This window comes from Gymnoscopelus braueri (genome assembly GCF_963280865.1).
Source record: "Gymnoscopelus braueri genome assembly, chromosome: 13".
Taxonomy (NCBI): Eukaryota; Metazoa; Chordata; class Actinopteri; order Myctophiformes; family Myctophidae; genus Gymnoscopelus; species Gymnoscopelus braueri.
Genome location: NC_137615.1, coordinates 1,906,882 through 1,924,155, shown reverse-complemented (window position 1 = coordinate 1,924,155; position 17,274 = coordinate 1,906,882). Strand labels below are relative to the sequence as shown.

Sequence of the window (17,274 nt, the reverse complement as noted above, 5' to 3'; positions counted from 1 at the left end):
ACACTACACTGTCTCTGTATTCTATGATCCTATAGTTTACTGAGACACTACACTGTCTCTGTATTCTATGATCCTATAGTTTACTGAGACACTACACTGTCTCTGTATTCTATGATCCTATAGTTTACTGAGACACTACACTGTCTCTGTATTCTATGATCCTATAGTTTACTGAGACACTACACTGTCTCTGTATTCTATGATCCTATAGTTTACTGAGACACTACACTGTCTCTCTGTATTCTATGATCCTATAGTTTACTGAGACACTACACTGTCTCTCTGTATTCTATGATCCTATAGTTTACTGAGACACTACACTGTCTCTATGTATTCTATGATCCTATAGTTTACTGAGACACTACACTGTCTCTATGTATTCTATGATCCTATAGTTTACTGAGAAACTACACTGTCTCTGTATTCTATGATCCTATAGTTTACTGAGACACTACACTGTCTCTGTATTCTATGATCCTATAGTTTACTGAGACACTACACTGTCTCTCTGTATTCTATGATCCTATAGTTTACTGAGACACTACACCGTCTCTGTATTCTATGATCCTATAGTTTACTGAGACACTACACTGTCTCTATGTATTCTATGATCCTATAGTTTACTGAGACACTACACCGTCTCTGTATTCTATGATCTTATAGTTTACTGAGACACTACACTGTCTCTGTATTCTATGATCCTATAGTTTACTGAGACACTACACTGTCTCTATGTATTCTATGATCCTATAGTTTACTGAGACACTACACTGTCTCTGTGTATTCTATGATCCTATAGTTTACTGAGACACTACACTGTCTCTCTGTATTCTATGATCCTATAGTTTACTGAGACACTACACTGTCTCTGTATTCTATGATCCTATAGTTTACTGAGACACTACACTGTCTCTCTGTATTCTATGATCCTATAGTTTACTGAGACAATAAACTGTCTCTGTATTCTATGATCCTATAGTTTACTCAGACACTACACTGTCTCTCTGTATTCTATGTATGCGTTTACCTTGTTTACTGTAAGTCACTCTGGATAAAGAGTGTGATAGATTCCTACATTGTAAATATTATTTAGTCACAAGCTCTTAATACCTTTCATGGCTTAAATATTTATAGAACCCACACACATTTTGACTGAACACTAATGTTTATTCTATTATGTTGAAAAGAAAAAAATAATTATAACAGAATTATTAAATGTTTATTCAGAGAACAAGATAATATGGAACACTAAAATCAATATTTCACATGGAATATCAAATCCATAAAGTAACGATTACATCATAACAAGAAAAATGGTACCAAAAAGGTGTATGAATACAAGAGAACAAAATAATATAGATTATTAACCACTTTAAGCCCCTATTATACTTCATCATGCGACGCATAGCAAAAGTAGCTGATCTACAAGCTCACAAAACAGGCTGGGAAAAACAATGAAATAATGGAGGAACTATTCTGGACTCGTGACATGAGAGACCAAACAGAAGTGTGATCTACTTGAGGACACACAACTCAGCAGTTTCTCCAGTTCCTCTATCCATAGGATAAAGATAAAGTCCAACATGGAGCTTGTTTGTGAACGTGGTGTGGACTGTGTGGAGGAGAGTCATGGTGTCAGACACACTGTAGAAGGACAGAGTACCTGCACTGTGGTTCAGGTACACTCCTACTCTGGAGGACACACAGCCTGGGATGTCAGTACTAATGCCTCTGTGTGTGAAACTAGAACCTTGTTTGTTACACCGTAAAGACCATGATTTATCATTGGTTCCAAATCTACATTCACCACCAGTCCCTGTTCTGCTGATATCTTTATATGAGACTGCTATATAAACTATGTCTCCACTCCACTCTACCTCCCAGTAACAGCGTCCAGTCAGACCCTCTTTACTCAGAACCTGAGCCCAGGTTCCAGTGAATCTCTCTGGGTGATGAGGATGTGATTGTGATTTGTTCATCATTGTTACTTTTCTGTTCCCTTTAGACAGAGACAGGAGTTGATGAGCTGTGTATGGATCAAGTGTGATTGGACGTGAATATTGTAAGAAGCCAGCTCTGGTCTTGGGTTCTGGTGGAGTTGACAGTGAAACATCCACTCTGTTCACTGTCTCTGAGACGTTTGTCCCTTCCTCTGTAAGAATGACTGGTGGTGTTGACAGTACTGTCTGGCCCCTGTGAATAGATTTGTTCTTCTTCTTTTTTGATTTCTTCACTCTGTTCACTGTCTCTGAGACGTTTGTCCCTTCCTCTATAAGAATGTCCTCTAGTCTGTCTCTCATCTTGGACACGGCCACAGTCACATCTTCAAAGTATCTCAGAGGACGGACATTGCTGCTGACTGGGTGTGTAGATTCACTGATCGTTGAGAGGGAGGAGGTGTAACGCTGTAGAAAATGGATGTGATCCTCTGTGAGCGAGAGCTGCTCCAGCTCAGCATGTCTCCTCCTCAGGTCAGTGACCTCCTGCTCCACACACCTCCTCAGTTCTTCAGCACGACTCACTTCACGTTCCTGCTCGTCTCTGATCTTCTCCCTCACCTCAGATCGTCTTCTCTCCATGGAAGAGAAGAGCTCAGTAAAGATGGTGTCACTGTCCTCCACTGCTCTGTCAGCACAGTGGTTGATGGACTCCACCTCCTGGTGAAGCACCTTCACGTCTTTCTCTCTCTCCTGGATTCTCTGCTGGATGTTCTGCTGACTCGTATCGAGCTCTTTCTGTCTCTCAGTACGTTCTGCTGCAGCTGAGATGGTATCGTGACCTTTGTGTTCTTCCACGGAGCACAGAGAGCAGATACACTGCTGATCGGTACGACAGAAAAGCTCACTCAACTTGTTGTGACGAGAGCAGATGTTCTCCTGAAGCTCGCTGGAGGCTTTGACCAGCTTGTGTTTCTTAAAGGCAGGAGACCGATAGTGAGGCTGGAGGTGAGTGTCACAGTAAGAGACCAGACACTGAAGACAAGTCTTCACAGCTTTCAGTCTCCTCCCAGTGCAGACATCACAGGCCACATCTCCAGGTCCAGCGTAGCAGTGATCAGGAGGAACAGCTTGGAGTCCTGTTGATAGATTGATACATAATTATGTATTTATCAATCTGATAAAAATGTATTTCATTTGTATGTGCCTGTATGTACCCTCATATGTGGTAGCCTATAGGAGCCAGCATGTCTCAGCTGCCTGATAACTATTGTTTTTATTAGTCTATCTGCCTTAACACCAATTTGTGTCAGACTGTGTCTAACATATTTTTCCCCCTCAAGTTGTTATGAATATTGAGCATAAGTGAGGTCGCAGCTATTCTGGTTGCCTAGGAGACACAAGATAGACAGACAGATAGCATGAGAACAATGAACCACCATTTATCACAACATGTGTTTACATTTCTGTACTCACTGTTTAAGCTTCAGAAAACTATCTGGAAGCATCAGCTTCATCACTAATAATTTCCCATGCTCGTAAGATATTTTTTGGGGGATAAACCCTTTAATATTTTTGTAATAAGACGTTTCATCTCTTTATTGGTTTAGTATATATATATATATATATATATATATATATATATATATATATATATATATATATATATATATATATATATATATATATATATATATATATATATATATATATATATATATATATATACACACACACACATATATATATATATATATATATATATATATATATATATATATATATATATATATACACACACACACATATATATATATATATATATATATATATATATATATATATATATATATATATATATATATATATATATACACATATATATATATATATATACACATATATATATATATATATATATATATATATATATATATATATATATATATATATATATATATATATATATACACATATATATATATATATATATATATACATATATATATATATATATATAGAACAAACATGGGTAAATTCTCCTTCTACAGCACTGCCACCCAAGTGTGGAATGCACTGACCCCATCCCTTAAAGAATGTGGATCACTGGCTTCCTTTAAAACAGGCCTGAAACCCCACCTTTCAGGAGGCCAAAGGGGGTAAAAATCACTTCTTCCATACAAAGGTATTCCCCCCCTTTTTTTCTTACTCTGTTCATATTGTCGTTTCTATTTTTGATGACATTGCATTTTGATGTTATTTTTTATGCTACAGTATGTTGATGAATTGAGTATATAGGACCTCAATGGATGTCGTGTTATCCTTTTAGACCAAGTGTATGACTGTACTGTCTAATACAATATTCAATCAATGAAACAGCTAGTGAGCTGTATTTACAAGAGAACTTAAAGGTCTCATTAGCCCCATTTAGAATCTCTCCCTCCGCTATGTAGCTCCGAGATGAGGTCCTATATTTCCCTCTGCCGTTTGAGCAGGACATTGTCGCATATTTTCCACTTTACATGTTTCTTACCCCTTTCTGCACATCGTATCCTAAAAGTAAAGGTTTTCTGAAACGCTCTCAGATGTTTTAAAGGAGCTACACCATGAATTTAAAAAAAATATTTGATATTTAATATCATATGGTGTATGTCCCTCAAACCTTTTTCAAAAGGTTTGAGCCTAAATCATCACTCAGATATACTCATCCCAAGTCAATTATCTCTGGCTTATACAGCGCTTTCAGCTGCAATACCAAAACGTCCTCTTGGGCAGGGGGGGGCTACTGAGCAATTCTGTCTGTTAATACAAAAAAATATTTAAAAAAATTATTTAAAAAAAGAAACAAAATGGAAAAATTCTGCATAAAAAGAAGCATCTAAGAAAAATACAAAATCGAAAAAAAAACACTTTGAACATTTTTGAACAATTCCACCAAGTGTTTGAGGTGCCTGTTTCACCCACTTCCGGGGGGCGGAGCCAAAATCCGAGCCCGAATTATTTGTTCGTAGACCCCCACTTAGCCCCCCTAAGTGGGGGTCTACGAACAAATAATTCGGGCTCGGATTTTGGCTACACCATGAATATGGTAGAAAAAGTTTCGGAGCGATTCGGGCACTTTTCATTTAACATTGGGTTTGCCATCAATAATGTTTGTGACATCATAAACATTTCCATTCTGAGATCGCCTGTTCAGACACGCCCATTCTGGAAATCCATGAAATGAGAAGGAATGACTGAATTTAAAAAAAAAACATTTTTTTGGGTACAAGAGACACTGGGGACCCCAAAAAATACAAAAAACCAAGAAAAAAGTGATTTTCATGGTGTAGACCCTTTAAGTTCTAGCTGGCAATACAATCTAAACGAGTTGAAAGAAGCATTTAATTCGCCTCTGTCCTCAGCCGGTTCCATAATATTTTGCATTAGAAGATGCAATTCAACATTTGACCAGTAGGGGAATCAGTAATGGTATCTCTACGGGCGCAACTCTTGCTCAATGTCTTAAAAACATGTAACCGGCTGAGGACAGGAGCGAGTTAAATACTTGTTTTCAACTCGTTGGATAGATTTTATTGCCAGCTAGAACTTAAAACATCTGAGAGCGTTTCAGAAAAGCTTTACTTTTAGGATACGGTGTGCAGAAAGGCGTAAGAAACATGTGAAGTGGAAAATGTGCGACAACGTCCTGCTCAAACGGCAGAGGGAAACGAGGAACCTCAACACGAATCCACGGAGCGCTGCCCTGCGCGCAGCCATTGCTGCGGTGTCGACGCTCCGCGGACGCCGCAGCAATGGCCGCCTACAGGCAGCGCGTCAGAGTGTGGATTGGTCTACACCATAGAGGTATAATATAACTAGAGGGCGGATTGCCCCGCCCCCAGCTATCATTTCAATGAATGTGCTCAGTGGCGTTTTGAAGCACCCGGAAACCTGCCGGAAGTAGAATTATTGGTTTGATTTTGTACCTCCATAGAGTTATGAGCATGCGCACTAGTGTCCTTTTTGCGTTCTACGGCAGCCCGTGTGTCAAGGATTGAACGCGAGATATTTATTAAATACACTCGAGATGCATATTTATATGTAAATGCATATGTATGTATGTATAATATGTTTACATATTTATATGTATAAATATAAATATCTCTCAGTATGTTTTGCGCGTGCATGTATTTCTCCCCGCCTGCAGTTCCATCTTTGGCCACTGGGGTGGCAGCTTCAATGTTTCTCAGCAACTCTGGGGGATTGGTCTACACAGCGGAGGGAGATGTTCCGTCGGAGCTAAAGGTCTCACCTTTCTTCTTCAGGCTCTCCACCACATCAGCCAACATGGTGTTCTTCTTCAGAACAGGTCTTGTGATGAAGGTGTGTCTGCACTGTGGACAGCTGAACCTCCCTCTCTGATCATCCTGGCTCCAGTAACCCTCGATACACCTCCTGCAGTAGCTGTGTCCACAGGGAACAGTCACTGGATCCTTCAGTAGATCCAGACAGATAGAACAACACAACTGATCCTGATCCATTTGAGCCATTTTTAGTACCTCTGTCTGTCTGTCTGTCTGTCTAGTACATCTGTCTGTCTGTCTGTCTGTCTGTCTGTCTGTCTGAGCCGTTTACACGAGGACGGTCTCTACAGTAAACGGTAAAATAAAGTATCAGATGTCTCGTCCGTTTACACAGGAACGGTGTTTTCGGGGCTTGAATCCGCAACTTAGAGAAACCTCCTACCAGAGTGGAAAACTTTGAGAACGTCGCACTTCCCGTCTCCATGTAAACAAATAGAGTAAAGACTGGTGACGCGAGGTTAGAGGTTATGTAAACACATACAGCAGAGGAAACGGCTCAACGTTTGATGTTGCCAGATGTTGTGAGAGAAATAAGCAGCCAGTTCTATGAAAACAAGCCCAAAAGAAGCGACTAGGCTACATGAGAGCTTTAAACCATATGGGGTCCTTGGGGGGTTCCAGGGGGTCCCCAGCAAAATGTGTTAATATAGCATCACTTTTTACCACTTTAACCTTTTCATACTTTGGCTATTCAAAAATAGCTGCGCTATGAAAATCTTGAACATTTTTGCGGGTCCTTGACATGAAAAAGTTTGAGAACCATTGCTTTAAACAGTATAATGGCTATTTGAAAATAGCCGATCTACAAGCTCACAGTGAGGTTGTAGATCTGCTATTTTCAAAAAGATCTTGAAAAGAAATAGTGAAATAATATTTGGAATATATATATATATATATATATGTTTTTTTGTTTTTTTTATTCAGATGGTCTGCGGAGAAAGACAATAATTTGACATGTACATGTTTGAGGACTGTTTAAAACAATAATAAAATCTAAAATCTAAAAATGAACTATACTTTAAAAACAAGCCCAAAAAACTGCAACCCGCAACAACCAAGCAACTTTACAGGAAAAACAAGCCCAAAGTCACTTATAATACGCTTACATGGCAACTCATGCATGAAACCATGGATTTAGCGCGTCACCGCCACCTAGCCACCTGGCATGCATACTACACATAGAGGTATAATATAACATGCATACTACACATAGAGGTATAATATAACATGCATACTACACATAGAGGTATAATATAACATGCATACTACACATAGAGGTATAATATAACATGCATACTACACATAGAGGTATAATATAACATGCATACTACACATAGAGGTATAATATAACTACTACATATATAACATACTACAGCGTTTGAAATCACTGGAGCGTCTCCATGTAAATGCAAAATAAGAAAAGTGACGACGCAACTGCACTTTGTCGTTTTCTGTTCTGATCGTCGTCGTCTAAAGTTCTAAATGTAGCCTAAAGGACTGACTGACTGTCTGACTATCAGCTCCCTCTATCGGTTGCATTACCTCAGAGATCACATGACATGGGAGGTTCTTCCTCTGTGTGCGTGTGTGTGTGTGTGTGTGTGTGTGTGTGTGTGTGTGTGTGTGTGTGTGTGTGTGTGTGTGTGTGTGTGTGTGTGTGTGTGTGTGTGTGTGTGTGTGTGTGTGTGTGTGTGTGTGTGTGTGTGTGTGTGTGTGGTAGAAAATGTCTCCATCTTGTTGACATATGAGTCAGCAGTTTTCTTCTGTCTGGGAAACCGTTGCTCTGGAACGCCCTGCCCATGGATCTTATGCTAGCAGAGTCAGTGTCTGTTATCAGAACATAATGGACAATTTAGAGTCTTTTAGCCTGTTTTGGGCTCAGGAAGACGTACTGTGTTCAGTGCAGGAGGGAGAATTGTGCCTTTCTTTTTGAAAAAGTTTCTCTTTAGGTTTTGTTTTGTACAAATTGAGTAGTAGCCTACATAAGAGGTGTTATTTGTAACTGTGATGCAACATGTATTTACGTGTTTTAATAAAGGTGCTCTTAAAGGTCAAAGTTTGCTCTCTCTACCTCGCTCTTTCATTCTCTCCCACATCTCTCCCTCTCTCCCTCTCTGTGTCTTTCCCTCCCTCCCTCTCTCTCCCACTCTCTCTCCCGCTCTCTCTCCCCCTCTCTCTCTCTCTCTCTCTCTCTCTCTCTCCCCCCCTCTCTCTCTCTCTCTCTCTCTCTCTCTCTCTCTCTCTCTCTCTCTCTCTCTAGACCTACTTCTTCACTCTTGCTTTTAGTTTAGTTTTTAAATCTCTGTTCATAATTCAACATTTTTAACTAAAGTTCATGGTTCAAAAAATGAACTAGTAAAGTTCTTTTTCAGGCCTGTGTTATTATATTATATGAATATAATCCAGGATATGCCATTTGTAGCCATAATGTTTTAATAGCAGACCTAAGCTCACAATGAGTTGCATCCACGATGCGTTGTGAGATTGTATATCTGCTATTTTAGTCACGGGACACCGTCGTGCTGCGAAATGTAAATTAGGCTCTAGCCCAGAGAGAACAGCAGCAGCAGAGAGAGAAAGAAAAGGCATCAATAGCGAAAAGTTGTGAAAAACACTTTGTCTTAAACACAAGCAGTACACCCGGTCCCAGCAACGTTGTTGTTGTTCATACATTACGTGTGTGTGTAGCTAATACAGCGCAGAAGCTTTCTTTAATTACAAAATGATCTTGCGTCGGAGACTCTGCAAGAAGAACAAACAGCTGTGGGTCATTATCACTCAGCATGCTACAGTGACACAACAACTTATAAACAGACATTTATTTTATAAAGCTAAGTGTTGCTTCACTTGCATTTTTAACCCGAGGGGCTATCTGTAATCACGGAGCTGCATAGTAGTCTGTAGTCTGTAGCAGTGGTGTGTTCTAGATTTTTTTGGAGGGTATACTATGATTATTCCCTGCCTCCCACACGCACGGCATGCGCACATGCGCGCGTCTATAATTCACAATATAGACAATAACGTTCATCTAGCGGATATACAGTACGTTCAGTTCACGTTCGCCCAAAATATGAACGAGTTCATGAACGATCGTTCATTGAACGCGTTCAGGCACAACACTGTTTACAGGTCGGGTTTATCAAGTATAGAGGGTTTACAGGTCTGTTTTTATCAAGTATAGAGGGTTTACAGGTCTGTTTTATCAAGTATAGAGGGTTTACAGGTCTGTTTTATCAAGCATAGAGGGTTTACAGGTCTGTTTTATCAAGCATAGAGGGTTTGCAGGTCTGTTTTATCAAGTATAGAGGGTTTACAGGTTGGTTTTTATCAAGTATAGAGGGTTTACAGGTCGGTTTTATCAAGTATAGAGGGTTTACAGATCTGTTTTATCAAGCATAGAGGGTTTACAGATCTGTTTTATCAAGTATAGAGGGTTTACAGGTCAGTTTTTATCAAGTATAGAGGGTTTAAGATCTGTTTTATCAAGTACAGAGGGTCTACAGGTCTGTTTTATCAGGTACAGAGGGTTTACAGGTCTGTTTTATCAAGTACAGAGGGTTTAAGATCTGTTTTATCAAGCATAGAGGGTTTACAGATCGGTTTTATCAAGTACAGAGGGTTTAAGATCTGTTTTATCAAGTATAGAGGGTTTACAGGTCTGTGTTATCAAGCATAGAGGGTTTACATATCTGTTTTATCAAGCATAGAGGGTTTAAGATCTGTTTTATCAAGCATAGAGGGTTTAAGTGGGACTGAATTTGCAGATCAACTAAAGCTCTACTATGACGATGTACTTGTTTTGGACATTGAACACATTTCTGTTTGCCTTTCAGGCTTCACTGCCACTGACGTAAAAAATGTAATTTTAATTTTTTTCAATTTTTTTTTTTTTAGTTTTGTTTTCAAATTTGACCCAAAGACCAAGGAGATATGATTGTTTAAATATCTAGACTCCCATCCACTTCCTTGTTAACTTAAAACTTAAAAATTCTGTATCTCGGCTCCTGAGTACTTTTTTTTTTCGATGAAAAATCTCTGGCAGTGGGCAAACGCGGCCAGCAATAATTGTGGCAGTGAATGAGTCAATCAAAAAGTTGCTCAGGGCAGATATGACAAATAACCTTTAATATACAAAGACGTTACTGACATATTTATACATTTTATGCTCACAAAAAAAGAAAAATAGCGTAAATAGCTGATCTACAAGCTTATTTTTTTATTTGATTTGATAAACTTTATTTTGAACTTGCAGATAAAATAAAACAACAAGAACCAAGAGCAATGAAAGCCACAATATAGAATACAAAGGAAGTAAACAAAAAACATTTAAAATGCCATCATTGATCATCCCCAACATGTTCAAAAAGGAGAAGGAAGAAGCAAGTGGTATTTACTCCTACCCCCGTCTTATTTAACATTCATAATCCATATAAACAATTACAAATGTAACATATCATATAAATCCTATGATATCTGTATACCTATACTCCCATACTCTATCTATATACATCTTATCTGTATATAATATATATATATATCTAATACACATAGCTCTATACATAACCCATATATACCCATACCCACTTGCTGTGAATTAACTTGGCGTCACATAGACAGTAAACTCCTAATCTGATCACAAAGTGATGCTTATGAAGTGATGCTTTGTAAACTTGGGGGAATACAGATTCTGCCCGGTCGACATTAGATTCCAGCCTACGCCAGTGCCCCTGCATGCACGTGCACACAAAGACATGAAAGGGGGCCCGTTGGTAAAAAAAAAAGGTGCTCTCTCCAGACCATGAATGCAGCATTTATTATGGTGAAAAATAAATGGTGAAAAAAACGTAAATGCTCTACTAGAAGTAGGGTTGCCAACCTTTAGATGCGCTGTGCGCGCGTGGATGCGAAAATCGCGGTTTTGGGCCTTTTTTGTTTTGTTTTTTGGTACTTTATTTCAGTTTTAGGGTTAGGTTAGGGTTGTGTTATTTAATGCTTTTGGGGGAGCCAGCCCCCCAAACCCCTAAAATACATAGAAATCTATTACATTTATATTAAAAAGGCCAGCCCCCCAAACCCCTAAAATACATCGAAATCTATTACATTTATATTAAAAAAGCCAGCCCCCCAAACTCCTGAAATACATAGAAATCTATTACATTTATATTAAAAAAGCCAGCCCCCCAAACCCCTAAAATACATAGAAATCTATGAAATTTATATTAAAAAAGCCAGCCCCCCAAACCCCTAAAATACATAGAAATCTATGAAATTTATATTAAAGAAGCCAGCCCCCCCAAACCCCTAAAATACATAGAAATCTATGAAATTTATATAAAAAAAGCCAGCCCCCAAACCCCTAAAATACATAGAAATCTATGCATTTTGGAACAGTTACTATAACAGTTGCTAACCTGCTGCTGCAGCCGCGGGGGGAGGAGGAGGAGGAGAGGAGACAGCTCATTCTTTCAGAATAGACACACAGTTTTGGGGCCATGAGGCACGTTGGCTGTTATGCTGTTGCAGCTCAGTCCGTGTCTAACTAACTATAAGCTAGTTAGTAATAATAATAATAATAATAAACTTTATTTGTATAGCACCTTTCATGACATGAAATGCAGCTCAAAGTGCTTTACAGAGCAAGAATACAATTACAGTTAGAACCAATTTAACAATAAAGCAAACAAAAATAAAATAAAATAAAATAAAATAAAAGCAAAAGCATAAAACAACATTAAAATAGGCAATACAGTGAGGAATTAAAAATCAACCAAAGAATCAGCTAAAAGCAAGAGTGAAGAAATAGGTCTTGAGCTGTGCTTTAAAGCTATCGACAGAGGCTGCCTGTCTTAAGTGTAATGGGAGTTTATTCCACACTGTCGGTCCGTAAAAGCAGAATGCTGCTTCACCGTATTTTTTATATGTCATTGTAGGCACCTCGAGCAGGTCAGCACTTGAAGACCTGAGGGCCCGGTTTGGAACATATCTCTCTAGGCAGTCAGAGAGGTAGGAAGGTGCCAGACCATTTAGAGCTTTATAAACTATTAAAAGAATTTTAAAATCAATCCTAAAAACAACCGGGAGCCAGTGTAGTGAAGCTAGAACTGGAGTGATATGTTCTCTCATCCTAGTTTTAGTTAAAATTCTGGCTGCCGCATTTTGAACAAGTTGTAATAATCTGTCAGTTGTTTTCTTTGGCAGGCCAGAGTAGAGCGCGTTGCAGTAATCAAGCCGAGAGAAAACAAAAGCGTGGATCAACGTTTTTGCATCGTCTAACGACAGATAGTCTCTAATTTGCGCAATATTTCTAAGATGAAAGAAAGCAATCTTGGTGACATGACATGATTAATGTGTGTATTAAAATTCAATTCAGAATCGATAATATTCTGAAGTAGTTAGTATGATATACCGTAACGGTAACCTCACATGCAGCAACTTATTTTCGGTAGAGCAATGCCTATGTTAGATGCACGTGCACCTTTATTGTGTTTCGCCCGCTTGAACCAGCGCATATCTTTCCACAAACACAATGAGGAAAGTCTCACACAGCAGATAGACACTAGAGCACGAACACTGAGCCTGCCCTGTCAACAGAGTCAGAGCGGCACCCCCAGGGTCCTAGTGCCCTTCTCATACAGCACACAAACACATATAGGCAGGCAGACGCACAGAATCTTTTTATTATTATATGCATCTTCCCTTTACCGGGACAAGTGAAGTCCCGTACGGGACGCGCCTCTTTTGGTCAAAATACGGGGCGTCCCGGCTAATACGGGACGGTTGGCAACCCTAACTAGAAGGCAGCATTCAAGCCTAAGAGAATTGGTCCTTTCTTACTCTCTAAACTTGAATGCAGCAGTTTATGTGGAAAAATAATTGCTCTCTGTAGAAATCCATGCCTTACGCCGCATCTTCAGTAAAAACTGTTAGGATTTAGAAGTAATTTGTAGAATCCCCAAGAAGCAAAGATTTGAGTTAAAACATTTTTGCTTTAAAAAAAAAATATATATATATATATATATATATATATATATATATATATATTCAAAGATTTCAAAAATAAATCATTGCGCGGCACTTAAAAAAAACAAAAAACATAATAGTATAGTGGAAATAGCTGAGCTCAAAACGCGTTGTGACGCGCTGTGAGCTTGTAGATCTGCTATTTTCAAATAGCCTATGTATAAAATAGGGCTAAAGTGATTTGAAAAATAAATCATTGCACGGCACTTAAAAAAAACAAAAAAAACATGAATAGTGGAAATAGCTGAGCTCAAAACGTGGTCTTTCGGCTTGTCTGTCGACTTGGAGGTTGTGGTTTAGGATAAGGATAATTCCTTTTAACAGGACGTTCATGAAAGTCCTTGTGGGCTTGTTTCCAATGAGGGCCTGTGAGCAATTAGGGGTTAAGAGTCTTGCTCAGGGACAAATTTCATTTCATCGACACATATGCTGGCGTGGCCTGGAATTGTACCTGGGGCAACCAGGGCCTCTGGCTCCCTAGGCGGGCTCACTAACCACTCAGCTATGGCCGCCCCCAAGCTGGGGGCGTGGCCTATCACCTTGGGGATTTGGTGTGAAGCTGTGGGCGTGCCCTTTCGGCTTTGGGGGTGTGGTTTGAAGCTGTGTGTGTGGCCTATCATCTTGTGGGTGTGGTTTTGAAGCTGGGGGTGTGGCCTTTCAACTTGGGGTTGTGGTTTAAAGCTGGGGGTGTGGCCTCTCAATGTAGGGGTGGTTCGAAGCTAGCCGTGGGCGTGGCCTATCAACGTGGGGGTGTGGTTAGAAGCTGTGGGCGTTGCCTATTGCCTATGGGGTGTGGTTTGAAGCTGTGGGCGTGGCTTTTTGGCTTGGGGGCGTGGCCTGTTGACTTTGGGGTCGTAATTTAAAGCTATGGGCGTGGCCTATCGCCTTTGGGGTGTGGTTTGAAGCTGGTGGAGTGGCCTGTTGACATGGGGGTTTTGGTTTGAAGCTGTGGACGTGGCTTTTCGGTGTGGTTTTTGAAGCTTGGGGCGTGGCCTATCAATTTAGGGATTGTGGTTTAAATTTGGGGGCGTGGCCTATCACCTTGGGGTGTGGTTTGAAGCTGTGGGCGTGGCCTTTTGTTTTGGGGGTGTGGTTTTGAAGCTGGGGTTGTGGCTTTTCGACTTGGGGATTGAGTTTTAAAGCTGGGGGCGTGGCCTATCACCATAAGGGTGTGGTTTGAAGCTGTGGGCATGTCCTTTTGGCTTGGGGGTGTGGCTTATCACCTTGGGGTTGTGGTTTGATGCTTTGGGCGTGGCCTATCAGTTAGGGGTGTGGTTTGAAGCTGTGGGCGTGGCCTTTCACCCAAGGGGTGTGGTTTGAAGCTGGGGCATGGCTTATCACCTTTGATTGTGGTTTAAAGCTGTGGGCGTGGCTTATCACCAAGGGGGTGTGGTTTGAAGCTGTGGGCGTGATTTATTAGCTTTAGGGCGTGGCTTGTCGACTTGGGGGTCTGGTTTGAAGCTGTGGGTGTGGCTTATCGTCTTGGGGGCGTGGTTTGAAGTTGGGGGAGAGGCCTGTCAACTTGGGCGTTGTGGTTTAAAGCTGGGGAGTGGCCTATCACCTTTGGGGTGTGGTTTGAAGCTGGGGGCGTGGCTTATCACCTTGGATTGTGGTTTAAAGCCGTGGGCGTGGCCTATTGACTAGGGAGGTGTGGTTTAAAGTCAGGGGCGTGGCCTATCGGCTAAGGGGTGTTGTTTGAAGCTGTGGGCGTGGCCTATCGCCTAAGGGTTGTGGGTTTGAAGCTTTAGGCGTGGCCTATCGACTTGGGGATTGTGGTTTAAAGCTGGGGGCGTGGCCTATCACCTTAAGGGTGTGGTTTGAAGCTGTGGGCATGCCCTTTCAGCTTGGGGGTGTGGCTTATCACCTTGGGGGTATGGTTTGAAGATGTAAGCATGACCTATCACCTTGGGGGTGTGGTTTGACGCTGTGGGCGTGGCCTATCGGCTAGAGGTTGTGGTTTGAAGCTGTAGGCGTGGCCTATCACCTTGGGGTGGGGTTTGAAGGGGTGGGGTTTGAAGCTGTGGCCGTGGTTTAAAGCTGTGGGAGTGGCTTATCACCAAGGGGGTGTGGTTTGAAGCTGTGGGCGTGATTTATTGGCTTTAGGGCGTGGCTTGTCGACTTGGGGCTCTGGTTTGAAGCTGTGGGTGTGGCTTATCGGCTTGGGGATGTGGTTTGAAGTTGGGGGAGAGGCCTGTCGACTTGGGCGTTGTGGTTTAAAGCTGGGGCGTGGTCTATCACCTTTGGGGTGTGGTTTGAAGCTGGGGGCGTGGCTTATCACCTTGGATTGTGGTTTAAAGCCGTAGGCGTGGCCTATTGACCAGGGAGGTGTGGTTTAAAGTCAGGGGCGTGGCCTATCGGCTAAGGGGTGTTGTTTGAAGCTGTGGGCGTGGCCTATCGGTTAAGGGTTATGGTTTTGAAGCTTTGGGCGTGGCCTATCGACTTGGGGATTGTGGTTTAAAGCTGGGGGCGTGGCCTATCACCTTAAGGGTGTGGTTTGAAGCTTTGGGCATGCCCTGTCAGCTTGGGTGTGTGGCTTATCACCTTGGGGGTGTGGTTTGAAGATGTAAGCATGACCTATCACCTTGGGGTTGTGGTTTGACGCTGTGGGCGTGGCCTATCGGCTATAGGTTTTGGTTTGAAGCTGTGGGCGTGGCCTATCACCTTGGGGGTGGGGTTTGAAGCTGTGGCCGTGGCTTTTCGGCTTGGGGGTGTGGTTTTTGAAGCTGGGGGCGTGGCCTATCACCTTAAGGGTGGGGTTTGAAGCTGTGGGTGTGACCTTTTGGCTTGGAGGCGTGGCCTTTCAACTTGGGGGTTGTGGTTTAATGCTGGGGGCGTGGCCTATTGGCTAGGGTTGTGTAGTTTAAAGCTGGGGGTGTGGCATATCGGCAAGGGGGTGTGGTCTGAAGCTTTGGGTGTGGCCTATTGGCTAGGGGGTGTGGTTTTAAGCTGTGGGCGTGGCCTGTCACTTTAGCGGTGTGGTTTGAAGTTGGGGCATGGCTTATCACCTTGGATTGTGGTTTAAAGCTGTGGGCGTGGCCTATCACCGTGGGGTTGTGGTTTGAAGCTGTGGGCGTGATTTATTGGCTTCAGGGCGTGGCTTGTCGACTTGGGGGTCGTGGTTTAAAGCTGGGGGCATGGTCTTTCACCTTGGGGGTGTTCTTAGAAGCTGGGGGAGTGGCCTGTTGACTTGGGGCTTGTGGTTTAAAGCTGGGGGCGTAACCTATCACCGTAGGGGTGTGGTTTGAAGCTGGGGTTATGGCTTATCACCTTTGATTGTGGTTTAAAGCCGTGGGTGTGGCCTGTCGGCTAGGAGATTGTGGTTTAAAGGTGAGGGCATGGCCTATAACCTTGGGGTTGTGGTTTGAAGCTCTGGGCGTGGCTTATCGGCTAGGGGTGTGTGGTTTAAAGCCGGGGGTATGGCATATCTGCTAGGGGTTGTGGTTTTAAGATTTGGGCGTGGCCTATCACCTTGGGGGTGTGGTTTGAAGCTGTGGGTGTGGCCTGTCACCATGGGGGTGTGGTTTAAAGTTGTGGGCGTGGCCTATCACCATGGGGGTGTGGTTTGAAATTGTGGTCGTGGCTTTTCGGCTTGGGGCGTGGCCTGTCAACTTGGGGGTTGTGGTTTAAAGCTGGGGGCATGGCCTATCACCTTGGGGGTATGGTTTGAAGCTGGGGGCGTGACTTATCACCTTGGATTGTGGTTTAAAGCCGTTGGCGTGGCCTATTGACTAGGGAGGTGTGGTTTAAAGTCAGGGGCGTGGCCTATCGGCTAAGGGGTGTTGTTTGAAGCTGGCCATTGGCGTGGCCTATCAACTTGGGGGTGTGGTTTGAAGGTTGGGACGTGGCCTATCGGCCAGGGGTGTTTGGTTTAAAGCTGGGGGCTTGGCCTATCACTGGTCCTCAGTCTCCTTCAGACGCTCCCCTGCTCGGGATATCTGCTGCCAGTTACTTCTCCGCATCAGTGTGTAAGA

General features: G+C 42.1%; 1 protein-coding gene across 1 annotated transcript; it reads right to left on the bottom strand.

Moving 5' to 3' along the window:
- Nucleotides 1-1,204: 1,204 nt before the first annotated feature.
- LOC308098968 (E3 ubiquitin/ISG15 ligase TRIM25-like) lies at nucleotides 1,205-6,696 on the bottom strand. The gene is made up of 2 exons (XM_080447450.1): nucleotides 6,232-6,696; nucleotides 1,205-3,076 (listed from the first exon to the last, which is right to left on the bottom strand). Exons 1-2 carry the CDS (start codon nucleotides 6,467-6,469, stop codon nucleotides 1,515-1,517), a joined length of 1,800 nt encoding a protein of 599 aa, XP_080303576.1. The 5' UTR covers nucleotides 6,470-6,696; the 3' UTR covers nucleotides 1,205-1,514.
- Nucleotides 6,697-17,274: the final 10,578 nt, after the last annotated feature.

Excerpts from the sequence above, each read along its gene's own strand:
- LOC308098968 (XM_080447450.1), bottom strand. The coding sequence starts at position 6,469 with ATGGCTCAAATGGATCAGGATCAGTTGTGTTGTTCTATCTGTCTGGAT. Across the intron at positions 3,077-6,231 it reads GGAGAGCCTGAAGAAGAAAG|GACTCCAAGCTGTTCCTCCT; the intron begins GTGAGACCTTTA and ends ATCTATCAACAG.